The 17,548-nt window shown below is 42.9% G+C and overlaps 1 protein-coding gene across 1 annotated transcript in view; it reads left to right on the forward strand.

The window, feature by feature from the left end:
• prdm16 (PR domain containing 16) overlaps nt 1-17,548 on the forward strand; it is a 221,234-nt gene that overhangs the window by 59,581 nt on the left and 144,105 nt on the right. The window contains exon 2 of the mRNA XM_030055959.1: nt 16,163-16,641. Within this exon, the coding sequence (XP_029911819.1) occupies nt 16,163-16,641 (479 nt within the window). The remainder of the gene's footprint in view (nt 1-16,162; nt 16,642-17,548) is intronic.

Here is a 17,548-nt window from a genome sequence, read left to right on the forward strand (position 1 = left end):
ATCATACCCCTTTATGTATGATAAATGCTGTTCTCAGTGATTCTGTTTCTTTTGATGTGTACACAATGACATTTTTTTTCTCATGATGTCCTTCCCTAACACCGACTCCCCTCCCAGCTCCCCCATCCTGTTTGTATTTACTTGTTGTTATTTACGGCGTGTCTCCTGCAAAGATCTGTGACATTGTTTGGTGTCTCTCCTCTTTTCCCTCTCTCTCACCCTCCCTCGGACGTTTCCATTTAGCCGAAGACAAAACAAGCTAATTAGATCGGAAGTGCGGGCCTATCAATGGGGAATCAGTATTCAAATCAAGGCCTTGTCTGGACACAAACAGCAGGAAGCCAAACAAGACCCGGGCTCTGCTGAATGGAAGGACGAGAGAGAGAGAGAGAGACAGAGAGAGAAAAAGAGAGAGAGAGAGGAAAGGAGAGAAGTAAAAGAAACACACACATAGGAACAGATACAACACTGTTAGGGGCCTGTCAAGCGTGTGTCTATGTGTTCCCTTTGCTGTGTGTGTGTGTGTGTGTGTGTGTAATACCTGGAATGAATTTCAGTGTATTGCATCTCTCATTTCGCTTAAAGGGGAACTCAGTGTTGTTGTAAATGAGGGCCCTCCACCCTCGACATGTTCAGTGAGATTTAAATAAAGGTTAAATAAAACTCTGGGGCCCATAAACTGGGACAGCTCTGCTCCAGAATGAGGGAACATGCTGCCACGTTCATATGCATGTTTAAGAAACGGGGATTTTGAGCCACACGCACTGATCCGTACAAAAACTGGATTGGTGATGATGTAATTACATGTGAAGCCTCCGCAACTAATTTGTAACACCTTATCACAGTAAAATCATTAAATCTATCAGTCTGACTTGAAGTTTAAATGATTTCCTGTCTATGATGTAATCTGTAGGTATTAAGCTTATTGGAAGAAAATAAGCACAAGTTGGATTTTTAATTGACCCTTATTATTAACAGAGAATTAATATTTGTCATACATAGAAACAACAAGGGAAAACCATATTTGCAAAATGATGACTAAATCACTCCGTTTTAACTTGTATCGTAATCATATCTAATATTAATGAATGAGCTCAGTGACTGTTGACAAAACATCCAAACATTCACCAGATAATGACCTCAATATCAACAACCTTTCTAAAACTTTTAAAACGTGAAAGGTTTGATGTTTCAGGAAATCTGTTCTGTTGCTTTACAGCACAAAAGAGAGAAGACGGCGCTGTTTTCGCCGTGAAGACGTACCTAAAGCTCACAGAGGTTGTGGCGGTGGCAGATGGAAAAAATAACCTCCAACTCATTTACTCTCTTCAGTAGAACCAAATAGGAAACAAAAGCAAACAACTGTGTTTTGATTTTTGAGAAACACTCGCAGTAACAGCACCACTTTTAGGCAAGAGAGGCTACCGGTCTCTTCCACGGTGATCTCTTTTATTTACAGTCATTATACCAGTGTATCACAGTCAATCTGACAGTGATGTATGGATGTTTAAAAACGTGATGCGCATCACCTTTAATCAGCTGTAGCGCGTAGGCTTTGTACCTCCACGCAGGTGCAACACACAACCACTAACCTCTGCTGTTTGTTGTTATTTGGAGAATGTGTTGCACGTGTGTCTTGTGTCTCCGTTTGGCTGTGTGTGTCCACATGTGCACGCGGGGACTGATCTCCTCTCCTCGTGCTGTAGTTTTGTGCGCCTCTCTCATTTTTCTTTTGCCACCCCTCCCCTGCTCGATCTCATGCCCTTAAGCCACGGCGCAGAGGATGTGAATACAGCGCATCCATTAGAATAGCATCAGGTCAGTGCACTCCACCTATGAGGCACACAGGCCTGGGAGGTGTGTGTGTGTGTGTGTGTGTTTAGGTGGTAGCCTAGCTAATAGAAAAAAAAAAAAAAACATTTATTAGTGCACACTTTTAGGCCTTAAGACACTGCTAGAATGACTTTATTGGATTTGTCGACCTTATTATTAACCCTAACCCTAACCCTAACCCCCCTATTTTCACTGTTGTTTTTATATTTGTGGTTGCTGGATGTCATAGCAAAGATATTAGCTGGCATGGATGAATAAAAACTGTCAAAAAAAAAAAGAAAAAGAAAAACAGGAACAGGAGAAGAGAAAAGGGGAAAGAAGTAAGGAAAAGAAGGGAAAGGGGATGGCAGGAGAGGAAAGGAAATGAAAGTGGGAGAGGAGAGGAGGAGATGAGTGAGGAAAGGAGAGAAGGGAAGAGACGAGACGAGAGGAGAGGAGAGGAGAGAGAGAGGTCCCATTATTTTGTATAGAGGGCCACCTGAGCTAAAGACGACCATTTGTTCCCAAATTGACCTGTCGACCCCCACTTAATTACCAGCCAATTATCTCCAAATGGATGGCGCTCACCCCACACCCTGCACGGCAGACAGGAGAGGGCAAAATTGCTTCCCTCTCCCTCTGTCTCTCTCTCTCTCTCTCTCTCTCTCTCTCCTTCTCTTGTTTCAGCGTGCTTTATCTGGTGAGAAATACTGACGCACACATTGTTGCAGGCTTTTGTGGTCAGTCGCTCACCCACCCACACAACCACACACAAACACACACACAAACACACACACACACACACACGGTCACAAACACTCCATATTTATTTCCAGTTCACTGTGTGGTTATTCGGGTGTCAATTAAGTGGCCCAATTAAGGGCGAGTTACAAAACTCTAGGAGGGACTGACACCGAACCTTTGTGTGTGTGCGTGCGTGCGTGCGTGTGTGTGTGTGTGTGTGTGTGTGTGTGTGTGTGTGTTTGTGTGTGCGTGCGTGTGTGCATGTGTGTGTGTGTTTGTGTGTGTGTGTGTATGTGTGTGTGTGTGTGTATCTGTCAGTAGATGTATGACACAGCTTATTCATTCCATTATTCTGTTTATATTGTGTGCTGCTGTATAGTTGGTGGGTGTGTGTGTGTGTGTGTGTGTGTGTGTGTGTGTGTGTGAGTGTGAGTGTGTGTGCACACGATGCATTGTAGGAAACAGGAAACATTCTGACTATTGCCATTTTCACACACATACTGTACACATACACACTCACTCACACTTGTACCACACACACACACACACACACACACACACACACACTGTTCTCATTCAACAGATTTAATTTGCTTTTTTAAATTTCCGTAAGAATTTATTCCTCCTCTCTCTCTCTCTCTCTCTCTGCCTCTCTCTCTCTGCATCTCTCTCTCTTTCTCTCCCTCTGCCTCTCTCTCTCTCTGCATCTCTCTCTCTCTGCATCTCTCTCTCTCTCTCTCTCTCTCTCTCTCTCTCTCTCTCTCTCTCTCTCTCTCTCTCTCTCTCTCTCTCTCTCTCTCTCTCTCTCTCTCTCTCTCTCTCTGGCACCGTTCAGTCTCAGCAGGCTGATGTGTATCGATGGGTCCGGCATGCAGGAGCCACCCGAAGGAGAAGAAGGCTGTGCCCCTGTTCCCAGAATTCTTTGTGGTCGGCCTCCATTGTTCGCCGCCACTTGTATACAGTATTGTCAGGCGACTGATTGTGAGCCTACGCTCTCTCTCTCGCTCTGCGGACGGCGAGAGAACGAGCGAGGCAGAGGAGGGAGAAGGAGAGGAGGAGGAGGAGGAAGGGAGCAGTACGCATTGTGTCCCTCGCTGCCCATTCTCCTGCCTTCCCATCTGTTTCCCTCTCTTCCTTCCTGTTTCTGTGGGATGGCTAACAGATTAGTAATAGCACCGGTGCAGCTCCTAATAGGGGAAGTCACAGAGGGGAAAATACGATGGATTGGTCTGAGATATCATCTGGCTGAGTGGCGCAATAGTTTTGAACTCTGACACCTAGCTGCTCATTGGCCGGCTTTGATCTCCATGGTGCTGAGTGTGTGCGCGTATTTCTGTGTGTGCGTATTGAAATACATCTTTATAATCCCTCGCCTTTTTCAAAATGCACAGATCTCACAAAGAATTCATTACTTTATATTTTTTTGTAACAAGTTGTGTGCATAAAGTGTTGAAAACAAGTATCAGAAACTGGACTGTTTCATCATAAAGATGCACGTTCCTAGTATTATTGTATTTATTTATTTATTTACTCATTTATTATTTATTTATTTATTCATACATTGAACTATATTTCAGATTTTATGATTTGTGAAATTCAAGGCTCTCTGTTGTATTGAAACAGGCCAAAAAAAAAAAAAAAGATTATTTTTTTCCCCCAAAAAAACGGTGCTAAAAGTCGAATGGTTATAGATTTTGACATCATTTTATAGAGCACTCATGAACTTAGATAGGTGTAATTTTCTCAGTACTTACTGCAGCAAAAAAATGTGAACTTAATCCTTTATTACATTTTTATACATTTTATCCACATGAACTGTTGGGCTATCAGAAGCTAGACTTTTATTGAAAATAAAAGTAATTGAAAATAAAACTAGTTTAAAAAAAAAGCCTTGAACCACATTTCTGGCCTTTATAGTTTTGGAGATATGGAGCTTTTTGTTACATGTGGGAATTTTGCCCGTTTGGCTTTTGGGTGTAAGACGTTCTGTTGACATGGAAACTGCTGCCTGTTAATGCTTGAATCAGTGCTTATTTTGAACATTTTCATTCATGCAAAGCTACTAAATTTGTCAGATGGAGCAGGAGCTGACACTTGAGCATGTTTATATAACCTCAATTTGCTGTATTCTTATTTATATCCTGTTCCTTTTCGATGTTTCTAAGTTGACTACTTGGCACTGATGTGGTCCAGCTTCCTCACACGGATCATTAAAATTTCATCTAATATAACCTAAATTAAGTATTTTGGAATTTGTAATATGTGCTAATGTATCTACTCTATGTGTGAGTGTGTGCGCATGTGTGTGTGTGTGTGTGTGTGAGCGTGTGTGTTCTTGAGCCACGTAGCAGGCTACACAGGGCCGTAGTCGTCTCATGGCTGAGTTGAAGCTAAGTGGATTAGCATATCTCCCATGTCAGCTCCATTCACAGTGACAGCCTGATGACATGGGACTGTGTGACGGCCGCGACCCACCTGACGCCCACAGCTCAGGCCTCCCAGCAGGTGGTCTAACTCTGGGAGAGTGAGAGAGGGAGAGCGAGAGAAACAGAGCAGACGAGAGAGAGAGAGAGAGAGAGAGAGTCAGAGATGGCTTTATGGGAGGCAAAGCCTGTTTTCAGTAGCGGCAGTAGCAGTTCAGGGTCGACAGAAAAAATGCCTCTCTGTCTCTTCCTCTGCCTCCTTCTCTTTCTGAGCCTCTAACTGAGGAGCGAAAGTTCATTTTTTTTATAGTCACTGAGGAACACGTTTTCTATTAAGACTTTATGACATCCCTCCCCTCTCTGCAGGCTGTGGGTTAGACGAAATATTTTGTTGGCAATCTGGTGTCAACTTCTGACTGGAGCTAGTCTCACACAGCCAGACCTATCATAAAGAAAGGTCTGGATTAACCCACTATCATTCTGCTGTGGGGGAAAAAAAATGCTCTGGCCTGTTTGCATTTCTCTAAACCAATCATAGTTGTCTTGGCCGGTACAGAGCCCAGGATGCAGCGATAGTGCCCTTGCAAAATGGTGTCGGTGGAGCTTTTTTTTTTTGGTTGCATACATACCAGCTCAGAGGTTGTTGTTTCATGCAGCGATGGTGATTTTGAAAGCGATAACACACAGATCTCAAAAGGAGAGGACACAGCGGCTGAAATAGACTAGGCTGTAGGTAGTTTCTTTCTTGTTTTTTTACACGTTGAATCAAAAAAGCTGTGACGGTACATCCAGTGGAATACAGAAGCTATCTGGCACCCTGCTTAATGGGAGCCATCTTCACAAATTTTAAAATTATTCCAGATGTTAGTCGACCATTTAGCCACTGGCAACGGTAAGCCTGTGACATGTAGTTTAAAACTGCCGTGCGGATGCTGGTGACGTAAGAGAGAGATGTTCTGAAAGTTTAAATATACTTGTCTGAGAAGAACTCATTCATGTCAGTGCAGAAGCTAATGACTAATATTCTTGGGGTATAAAAAAAGCGACGAAAAAAGCATTCCATCTTTTCACATCTTCGCTCCTCACAGCAACCTCTTATTCTCTTATTTGCAGTTCGTTCTGCACCCTCCACTCTTGCCCTCATCTCCTCCTCCACACCCCCCTTCCATCCTCTCCTCTCCTCTCCTCTCTCCCTTCCCATCAACCCCTCCTTCTCCCCTCACCACTTCTCCTCCCCAGTCTCGTGCCGGCCAAGCCAGGCAATGCTAACACTTTTGTCAGGGTGATTAATAGCACGCTGGATTGTCGTTAATTCACTGGCTAATGACTGGAGGGAGCAGGCGAGGAGAGGAGAGGAGCAGAGCGGAGCGAGGCTGCAGAGTAATAGGCTGATGTATGGGGGTAGGCTGCTCCCGGTGGCAGAGGTGAATATCATCACCCCCCCCCCCATCCCACACATACAAACACACACACACACACCCACACACACACACACACACACCCTTCCCAGTAGCCGTCCTCTACTCATGCAGCTACTGTATAGTGGCCAGGCTGAGCTGGTCGTTACACACACACACACACACACACACACACACACACACACACACACACAAACGCATGAAACTCACACACATGCACACAAAAACATGCAGGTGAATGTGGATGTACAATGAAAGCACGGACTCATACACATATAGTAACAAACAGTCAAACAAACACACCCATTCAAGCATTTGAAAGTGCTCATGCTTACACAAATGTGAGACCTAGAGACACACACACACACACACACACACACACACACAAGTGATCACTATGTCAATGGAAAGTGACTCAAAATACATACCTGAGGCCAGACAGAAACTAGACAGCATGAAAACGGAATAACAACTAGAAAAGAAGCGCTGCAGTTTGGCCAAAAAATGTGTCGAGCGAAATTAATAAGAGACTCTCACTGTTAGGAAGCTGTTGTTTTACTTGAAACAATATTTGGTCTTTTATTTCTTGCCTCAGAGACACAGCATAATGCACATTGTTTGCCTGTCACCATGACCTCTGCTTCCTTATTTGCAAAGCTATACTCAGACTTTTTTTTTTTATTCAAAGTTGGACAAAAGAGATGAAAAACACAGCTGGAATGGTTGAAAAGTCAAGTAAAATGCTCTTTATAAGATTTTGCTAACTAACCCAAAACAAAATCTGAAATGGATTAAACAACTGAAGCATGACTGCTGCATATTTTAGAGGAGAAGACTACAGTAATAATAAACCAAAATCTGCAGCAAAAATCCACATGTTCTGTCTCTCATAAACACACACACAGTCACACATACACACACGCACACACAGAAATAGACACACAAGCTAACCTTCTCTCCTCTCCTGGTTAATAAGAATGGATGGGTTTGTTCTGCACGCTGTCTGCCTGTGTGCTCCCCTAGCTCGCTGTCTGGCCTCCCCAATGGTTTGCTAAATGAAGCTGCACCAGCAGGCAGTGGGTGTAGGGACACACACACACACACACACACACACACACACACACACACACACACACACACACACACAGACTGCAGAGTAGTGTGATAGCTTGTTCCTACACAGTATAAGGTGTTCTGCTCACCCAGACTTCTGTTACGTTATCTGGGACAGCTGTATCAGCTCGCCTGACACTCCGTTAATGTAACTCCGTTTTGTGCGTGGCATCTTTGTTAAACATTTAATTTATTGCAATTATGACCTTATTGTGGCGTCACAGCGCTGTTAACTGAGAAATGATCTTGAATTATATGTTGCCTCATACATCCAGACTGTTGTCTTATTTAAAAAGTTGCAGTGTGACACCATTAAATGGGAACAAAAGCTTTTTACACATTTATCATTCTATATGTTTACATAAAATGAGGATCTGATTGCAGTGGTTAACATTCAAACTTGCAACACTTTTTTTTTTTTTAATGCTTGAATGTGTTCCGAATTTTTTCAAGGGATGACGCTCTAACCGGATCGCTGACATTTCTCTGAATTTATAAAGGCTCCACTTCGGTACCACAGTCCCATAAATGTGCCCCATGTTTGGAGGGCTTGCAGAAAGGAAAAGGGTATAAAACATTTACTAGTTATGCACATTTAGAACAGTGGGTGGAATGTGGCACTATAATCACAGCGGTTGTTATGACATCTTATGTAGCATTGCCTTGGTTTAAAGGCTGAAATCCATAATGTTTTTTTTTGTTTGTTTTTTTTTAATTAATTAGTTGTAATGATATCTGTGTGTATGATGGATTATGGTAAAACTGTGAAACAGGCACATCTGCTTATGGCCCGCTCCATTATCTTACCTGACAACCTGAGTCAAACACTCATTTAAATTACAGTGAACCTTCTGTACATCAACATTTTTATCCCATGCTATCTTAATTTGAAATTTCATCACTTCAGCAAATAATATATTCAGCTTTGCATGATGTGGTCGGTCGATGGCCTTTTCGCTCTGTTAGACGTGTTTTTACTGCGCTGTTTTTACTGTATTTCGCTGTCATGGAGTGATGGCGTGCACAGTGAGAGATTTCTTTTTTAAAAACCAGAAACTGTAGCAGGTTGATTGGTTTTGTGTTGCCAGGACAGGTTTGTCACTGTAGTTTGTCACACTGACCCCCCTTTTGGATGGTCTGTTATCCACAAATTGAGGCACAAATGTTTTGTGGAGGTGCCGAGTGAAAGGACACCAATAAAGAGATGCATGGATGTGAAACAGATGACAAGCAGCTGCTGTGAGGGTTACATCCTCTCCACTTTTTCATCTGTTTGAACCACATTTCCCTGCTGCTCTACAATATATCTCCCCTCATATCTTATTTCCCTGAGTTTCCCCCCTCTTTCTTTCTCTTCCTATTAATTTTTTTCCTTCTCTCTGTTCTTCATCCTCTCTCTCTCCAGCAGCTCTCCCCCTCCCTCCCTCCCCCTGCCCCCTTCCCCCTGGGTGATGTTTGCAACTCAATTTGGCAAATGTAACTTGCTATTGATTATTATTAATATTTATCATGTTTGTGAACATGTTTCCTCCTAGCGCTATTAATCTGCCCTGTTAATAAATGTCTGCTGCAGCCTGAGCTCTGGGGCCCCAAGGGTGCTAGCTCGGGACCAGAGGGCCACCACACACACACACACACACAAACATGCATACACACACCTGCTCTCCCCGCTGCAGGAGGTTGCCTGCTGTCTTCTATTTGCCTGGAGGCTGGAAAGGGTCTCAGTCAGTGTACTCACACACACACACACACACACACACACACACACACGCTATTGGAGGACAGAATGCCTCTAGGCTGCTCACCACAAATAACACGTCAATACATCAACTTTGTTGTAACACTGCTATGCACACAAACACCAACACACACAAATAAATGCACGCACACACATGCATACATGAACACACACTCTGTTCCTGTTTGAACTGCATCATCCAGTGCAGTCCAGTTGTCTGTTGTTTGCATGTGGAAATGAAAAAGAAGTGAAAGTGAAAAGCTCACCTGTTTTTTTTTTTTTTTTTTGCTTCTCACTACTGAAAGGAATGAAAAAGTGAAAGAAAACATAATGAAAATGGGATAGCTCCCCCTAGCAGGTTTTATAGACTTTATACTTTTAAATTATTTTTATTTGTTTATTTGACAGGGGAAATGTACAATAAGTATATTACATCAGAGATAGCTAGATAGATAGAAGACATGCTCATTTTCATTTGTGGTCTCTGTGTGGGAGGCCATGCAAATAGCTCACAGATTTAAAAAAAAAAAAAAAAAAATGAATACAGTATAATACATTACAAAGCATTAAAAGCAGCATTGTGATATCACACAGTACAAATTTGTTTGTGCTTTCCTCCATGCTTTTATATCTTTCAATCAGTATACAAGTACACATGGATGGCACTGCTGTTTCTTTTCATGCACTTAGTACATATGCTTGCTTTTCAAATTGAAATGAATAATTTTATGGGGCATTTTATCCATGTGTGAAAACAGATATTTACATAGGCATGCAGATTTTGGAAAAAAAAAAAAAAAAAAGCACATACATACATACACATACATATAATTTTTCAATTCAGTGGCATGTTGTGGTTGGCACTTGAAAGTTTGAGGTATTCTTTTGTGACAGAGCGTCTTTCTTTCTTTCTTTCTTTCTTTCTTTCTTTCTTTCTTTCTCTCTCTCTTTGTTTGTCCCTCCCTCCCTCCCTCTGTCCCTGCGCCCTGCGCTGAAGAAGCCATGTTGCAACTTTAAGTGTTGCTTGGAAATGTTCCCCGGTGCTTTTACAAGGGGAAATAGTGTGGCTTTCTTGCTCGGAGAAGCTTGCTGCTATTGTAGCTGACCGTCCCCCCAGTGCTCACTCACTCCTTCCGAACCACACACACACACACACACACACACACACACACCTAAAACATACCTTCTCCTCTGAACTCCCTCCTTTGGCTGCCTCGTCACATGCTTCCATTTATACGTCATTTCAACTATATGGTACCCCCGTGCCACCATGGAAAAACACACCGTTGTACAGTTATTCACCTCTCACTCTCCTCTCTCTTTCTCTCTCTCTCTCGCTACCTTTCATTTGCACTCGTTTGATTTTTACAGCTGCCTCGCTTCTTTTTCCCCGAATTCCCCCCCACCTCCTCCCGTCCTGTCGAAAAGCAGTGGGTGATTAAGCTTTTTTGTGTGGAGACAGAATCATCAAAGGCCTGCTTACTAAAGAGGAACAGGTACCAATATCGCTCTATAGCCCTAAACACAGCCAATAACGCAGCTAAGTGGGACCATATTAACACAATACTGGGGGTGCAAACACCAGATTATGCCTTTGTTTGCACCCCCACCGCGCACACACAAATACCCGTACATCATGTACACAAGCACAAAGCTTCGACATCAAAATGTTTGGTCATTTCTTGCACAACCAGCCTTTCATTTTTCATATCTGTCATGATCCACACATTCTCCCTCTCCCTTCGATTTTTTTTTTTCACCAGACAAACTTTTCTCCCCATATTTGGAGCCGGTGCAGAAAGTTGCATAGTTTTGCCTTTTCCCTGGACACTAGCTTTTCATCAGTGGTCGGCTTTCCTTTTGAATTGAACCAGATCAACTTACTGCCAGACAATGATACAGTCTCCGTGTGCATTGGAGAGGGAAGGGAGCAACATGGCCATCATTGGCCATCATAAGGCACACACACGTCCTATTTCCAGCTCTCTTTTATTGTTATTAGAGCCGTAGCCAAGGCTCCACTGAGCTGCTTTCTCTCTCTTGTGGGTGCTCTTAGCCCAATAGTGGAGTGCAGAGTGAAGGGTACACCTGGCCCTGAATACCTGAGCCATGGTTGGCGACCAGTGCAGCATACACTCTCACTGCAGGACCATGCCGAGCATTACAATATGTGTTTTTTTGCATCAGCGGATGAAAAATTATGGCTTTTTAAAGGTATTGCAAGTAGTGTTATGTTACAAAAAGGAAGATTAGAGCATTGGCATTACTTTTTGGTGGGGTAACGAGTAATGTAGCACATTAGTTTGTTAGTTTTTCAATTCAAAGAGTCTTTTACTTAGTTACTTTTTTCAATTAAGCAAGCTGTTACTGTACATTTTTTATTTATTCTGATATATTTGTTCGTGAGAAAAAACAGATCAAATTAAAGCTCCAGACCATTGTTTCTGCATGTCACCTGTATATGTTCTGCCTGTGTTTTGCTCAGCCAGCAAACACCAAAGGCAAAGAAAAAGACAGTGTTAACATCATGAAAGCATTCCCATAATATTAAACTGTGGGTGAAAGGAACAAGACTATCATTCCTGTTTTTACCCTGCAGAGTTAATTACAGGAGCAGACCCCTGTACAACACTTTGACTATAGTGCTAAGACACTGGCAGCAATGAATTACTTTTAATGGCAGTAACTTTGTAGTATAACAGGTTGCCTTTAAAAGTAACATTCCCCAGCACTGCTCTTTGATTGCTATTTCAGTCCTCATGTGACGCATGTTTTTAGGTTTATTCTCAGAATGCTAAATGTCCAAGTGTGCACTCTAGCATGCAGCCGGAGCTGCTGCTCTCTGCCCAGACCAAATCGACTGTACAGCTCAATATGTATGCCACAAGGCACATGTGTTTGTGTGCGTTCAGGCAGACGGCAGAAAATGACTCCAGATCTCTATCTTTCTGCATTTAAGTCTAGAGTGGTCTGATTAAACACAACCACAGAACAATTTGCCTGTTGTAAGGCCCTCCGATCACACCGCTGATTTTCAGCACCATGTCAAGTCATTTTGCCATGGCAACGCTGATTACAATGTTATCACCATTTCATATTTCCATTTTTTATTTATATATTTTTCTCACTAGCCACATCCTCCATAGAAATTATACTCACAGCTTTCTCTGTTGGTTTCAGCTATTGTAATAATCTAGAGAGAAAAGTTATTTTGAAATATGTAACATTGTTATATACGTCTTTAAGCGGATAGTTTCCATGAGTGGCATATCTGTGTCACATCTTGTACTTTCACTGTAACATTCAGCAATTACATGCAATCTCATCTTTACTCACAACATCATCTGATCTCTCTCATGTGTTTACAGTAGAGTAACAGCTCCTGCACTTGTGTGTGTGTGTGTGTAAGTGTATGTTTGTGTGTATGATAGCGGGCATGTGTGTTCATACGTGCCCCAAAATCTTTGTTATTGCAAGCCATGCTAGAAAACAAAGAGCTCCGTTTATGGCACGCATTTACAATTTATCAAATAAATGGGATGCCTTCATGTGGCCTGGGCCCGGCTCTCGAGCTGAGCACCGTAGTTTTCCACTGGAATAACAGGCGCTGAACAAGCAGCCCATTGTAGCTGCAGCCAGCACCGGGACCCCCAAGGTGCGAATTAATGATTGACCCCTGATGTAATCAGGATAAATAGCTCCCCGTAAAAGAGAAAGAGATGGCGAGAGGAACAGAGAGAGAAAGAACAACATGAGGAGCCAGGGAGAGGAAGGCACTATCTGGCCGGACTGTTTTTTAAGAAGCCCTCAGGGAGACGAACCTAACATCTCTTTCTGGGTCTTTTGAGACCCAGAGCAAACACACAGCCATTTAAAAGGAGCGCAGTCGTCAGTTTTTAGATTCTTTGCCCCCTCCTCCTCATCCTCTTCTTGGCCCCTTTCTTTATTTTCCTGCTTTCTTTTCTCATATACAACTTTTTTTTGTGGCACTGAACTTCATGGTTGAACATGGTCAAGCTCACAGCTTGTCATGGAGAGGGGAGGAGAGAGAGCGCCTGTCTCTGGTGGCGAGTAATCTAAGACTTTGCTGTTTTTTTTTTTTGTTTTGTTTTGTTTTTTTGTCTCCAGGCAAGTTTTTTACGAATAAGAGAACGTAGACTGTAAGACTTTAACTTGTTTAAAATTACATTGTATTTGCCGTTTCAGCCTTGCTCTGCTGCTTCATGTCTCTCACAAAAGATGTTTTGTTCATTAAAATCAAGGGTAGGGGGGGTTGGTTTTTTCCCCCTTTCTCCCCTTGTTACTCAATTACTCAGTGTAGTGATCTGTGCATTTTTTTGCTACACAGAGGCTCTTAAAGCCAAATAGTATTTAATAGATTTTCCAAGGCTGTCTTTCTGCTTGTCCAAATTACACTGGATGGGTTGGGTGCCAATGAGAGAGGGGGAATGAAGAGAGAGAGTGAAAAAAAGTTTTTAACAGCCTGAAAACACTTTTGATTGTGCAGAGGGAGCAGCAGATAGGGCTGGGTTATAAAACTTTAATTGATCTGTGAAAAGTGGAAGCTACTGCTGGCTCACATGTTCCATGCTTAATTGCACGCCTGGTCTGAGCCCCCATGAAACAGTGATCATTAAAAAAATTGGTTCTTTTCCCCTCAAAATCACTGGATGACGCAAAATCAGTCATAAAAGGCTGGATTTTACTGCTCCAGCTTTATATGATAAGTTTCCCGGATCTCTACGGACAGGCTATAGGTTTGCCAGGCGCTGAAATGCCCCTGTCACATGCTTTCATAGTTTCACATTTCACATTTAAAACTTACATGTCAGTTAATTTCACAACTTTCAGATTGTCCGGGTGAAAACCCAGGGATTCATCAAAGAGCTAGAATCTGATGCACTGCATATTTTATTATGCTTTCAAATTATTCCAGAGACATTTGACAAATTAATAAGCGAATAAAACATAAATAACAAAACATTAAAAAAAAAAGATAACGCTGACTATCATGCACATCTCTTATCGAAATATTAGTGAAACAGTCTGCACGGTCAAAGTTAAAGCAGTAACTCTGTGCAGACAAACATAATAGATTCATCATTACCAGCTAAGCTTTCATGTACTAACAAGCAGTGTTTGTGGATGCTGGTGCGTAATGCAGCTCCAGCTAAAGCCTGGGAAGCTGTGGCAGGCTTGGCAGCAGGCTGCACTGAGGCTAGTAGAGGGAGAAGGCTTGATTGGAACCACTCCTGCTGTAATTTTGGGCCTAGTTAGCCCCCTGATTGCCAGTCCCTGTGTTTAGATAGTAAAACTGCAGTGGTGCTCTCACTAAAGACACCAGGATCTGTCCAGACAGGGAAAGAAAGAGAGAGAGACGCACACAAACAAACAAACAAACAAACACACACTAATACACTTTTATTGTACATAGACACACACAAGACTGCTATTAACTCTATTAGACTTTTTTTTTTTTTTTTGCTCCTCTCCCCCTCCCTCTCTGTCTTTCTGTCTCTCTCTCTCCTTACTTTGTCAACTTAGGTAGTTTCAGAGAGGGATAGAGAGAAGGAGACGCACATGCACACTTGTAATATGCATACACACACATATACGCATACACATACACACAAAATACACTTCACACATACCTCAAGTAACATATACACACATGAATGTGCACATGGACTGATGCAAAAACACGCTGACAATGGATGACTAGTTAGGAACACACTTAAATAAAAGGGATAAAGCTTAGAAAATGTTATCAAACATAATCAGTCAATCAAGAATATTCTCACTGATATTGGATGGATAGTGAAATCTTACAGGACAGCGACAGTTATGAGTCTCAACTCCTGATCGTGATAATAATTACAGGTGACTAGGTTAACCAGGTCACAGCCAGGCGCTGCTGCCCATTATCTGTAAGATGAGCCCCTGCAAAAAAACTGTGACTGCAGTGGAATAGGGAACTTTTCCCATCAGGGACTTGGCTAACCTAAAGCTTCTTCTCCTCTTCTTCTGGCGATAGCCTCTGTGAAATCTGCAAACTAAGCATTTCCTAGCTAAGGATCCTCAGTTGGACCCCCAAAATTCTCTCATTGTGCAATGTGGTTTCCAAGTGGTTTAGAGGTTTGGAGATTGAAGTGGGGTGTTTTTGAATGATGAGGGTCAAGAAGTCGCTTGGTAGGAAGTGTATTGCTTAAGTTTGAGCTGTGACTTATGGGGGTTTCTAGAGGGTTTTGAGGACAAGTCTGCAATGTGAAGTTATCTTGTTGAAATATTTGAGCCTGTGTTTGGTCAAGGTGACAAGGTACCTTTCTGTCCTCGTCGCTATTAACTGTTGCAGAGCTGGAACTGATTGTTTTGGATGCTCAGGCCAAAATACATGACCTGTAAAGCTAATTTTATAGTCACACATAATGTAAGGAACACGGCGGTGCTTACAACAAAGCTTTTACACTTTGGCGTTGATGTGCATATCACTGAATTCCTGACACAGATATCTTTTCAACCCCAAATTTGTGTTAAATATCCATTTCCATCCATAGATACTGTTTTTGACGTCTGGGCACTCTTGCATTCAAACTATTTGCAATTAAATCCATTGCAGGGGACTGGATCATTGATTCTGTTTTTAAATTCTGTGTATCGCTCCTGTTAGCTGTCACCATCATCTAAAGCATGGCCGTAGATCCTCAAAGGATGCTGATTGTTTCCAACGGAAGTGAACTTATGAGATCAGCTGGCTTTGTGACGTTTTAATCTCTCAGCAAATACAACAAACAGATAAAGTAACCATTCCAAAGTATGCAATCCATCCATTGACATCCATTTGCGCCCTTGCAATCGCATGTTGTGCCTCCTCTACCCCAATATAAACAATCCTCTCTTTCTTCTGTTTCTTTCAGATGACAGTGAGCCAGTGGACAGCATGTACGAGACAGAGAGCGACCTCCCGGGTTTACCAGCTAGTGGGGGCGGGGGTGGAGGGGATGGCGATAGCCCAGAGGACGACGCAGAAGATGGCGTAATCAACATGTCCCCCATGCCCTCACCGACTCCCTCCCACCCGAACAACCACCACCACCACCTGCTGCACCCCCACATCTACACCTCCCACCACCACCACCTCCACAACAACAACAACAACAACAGCAGCAATGACGAGGACTTCACCACACCCAAGGAGGGCTCGCCCTATGAGGCGCCTGTCTACATTCCCGACGACATTCCCATTCCCAGCGAACTGGAGCTGCGGGAGTCCTCTGTGCCCGGCGCCGGCCTTGGCGTATGGGCCAAGACCCGCATTGGTGCGGGCGAGAGATTTGGCCCACACAGCGCACTACACCATGGGGCCACAGGCAAAGACAGCTCCTTTGGATGGGAGGTAGGAACCAGCCTGATCTCTTTGTGCTTGGTTTTGTTTTTAGTTTCCCTTGTCCACTGGGATTCTTTTCCCCCCTTTTTCTCCTGCTCTAACTTTATGTAAAACTAGATAATTTGATACATTTCGGTCACTTTTGCCCACTTGCACATCTAATGGCAAAAACACTAACGTACGCTATGAAATGTAAGAGTGATGGAGGCAATGCAGTAACGCTGAGCAAGGTAAGTGACTGAGTGAGCCTCTTTTTCCAACCATCACTCTTCATTCGCAGGAGGCCATCTCCATCAATGAGCAAAAGATGCTCATTCCATTTACGTTCATATGTGATTGGGCCTCATCTTTGAACCCTCATACACACACACAAAACACACTCCTGCAGAATTCCACTAGCATGCCAATGTCAGACGGAAAAATCTGGCTGATTAGTGGAGGTATCAGCTTTTCTGGGCGTCGGTCCGAGCAAGCGAGCGCACTCATTTGGTCACGCCACCCGATATGGAAATGGAAGAAGCGTGGCCCAATGCGGTGGCGGCGTATTGAACTATTAATTTTCATTTCAACATGACATTAGAGGATATTGAAGTTGCTTCAGTAAGCTCATTAGGAAAAAAAGGAACTCCTGATCTCTGTCTCTCTCTCTCTCTCTCTCTCTCTCACTCCCTCACTCTCTCGCTCTTTCTCTCCTCACTCACTTTCTCTTTCTTGTATGCCTAATCAGAGATGAAATATACTGGCCTGCTTTTCATTTCACTGACTCCTTGACTCTTCTTTTTAAGGGCTGGTCATTCACATGGTCTCATATTACATTCATATGCAATTAGGAGTAGGGACTTGGACAAGTTAATCACTGGAGGACCATGTTGGAAAGGGCACGCTGTGTGTGCAGTTGTGAGGTTCAGACAGTATT

Source organism: Myripristis murdjan, chromosome 7 (genome assembly GCF_902150065.1).
Source record: "Myripristis murdjan chromosome 7, fMyrMur1.1, whole genome shotgun sequence".
NCBI classification, from domain to species: Eukaryota; Metazoa; Chordata; class Actinopteri; order Holocentriformes; family Holocentridae; genus Myripristis; species Myripristis murdjan.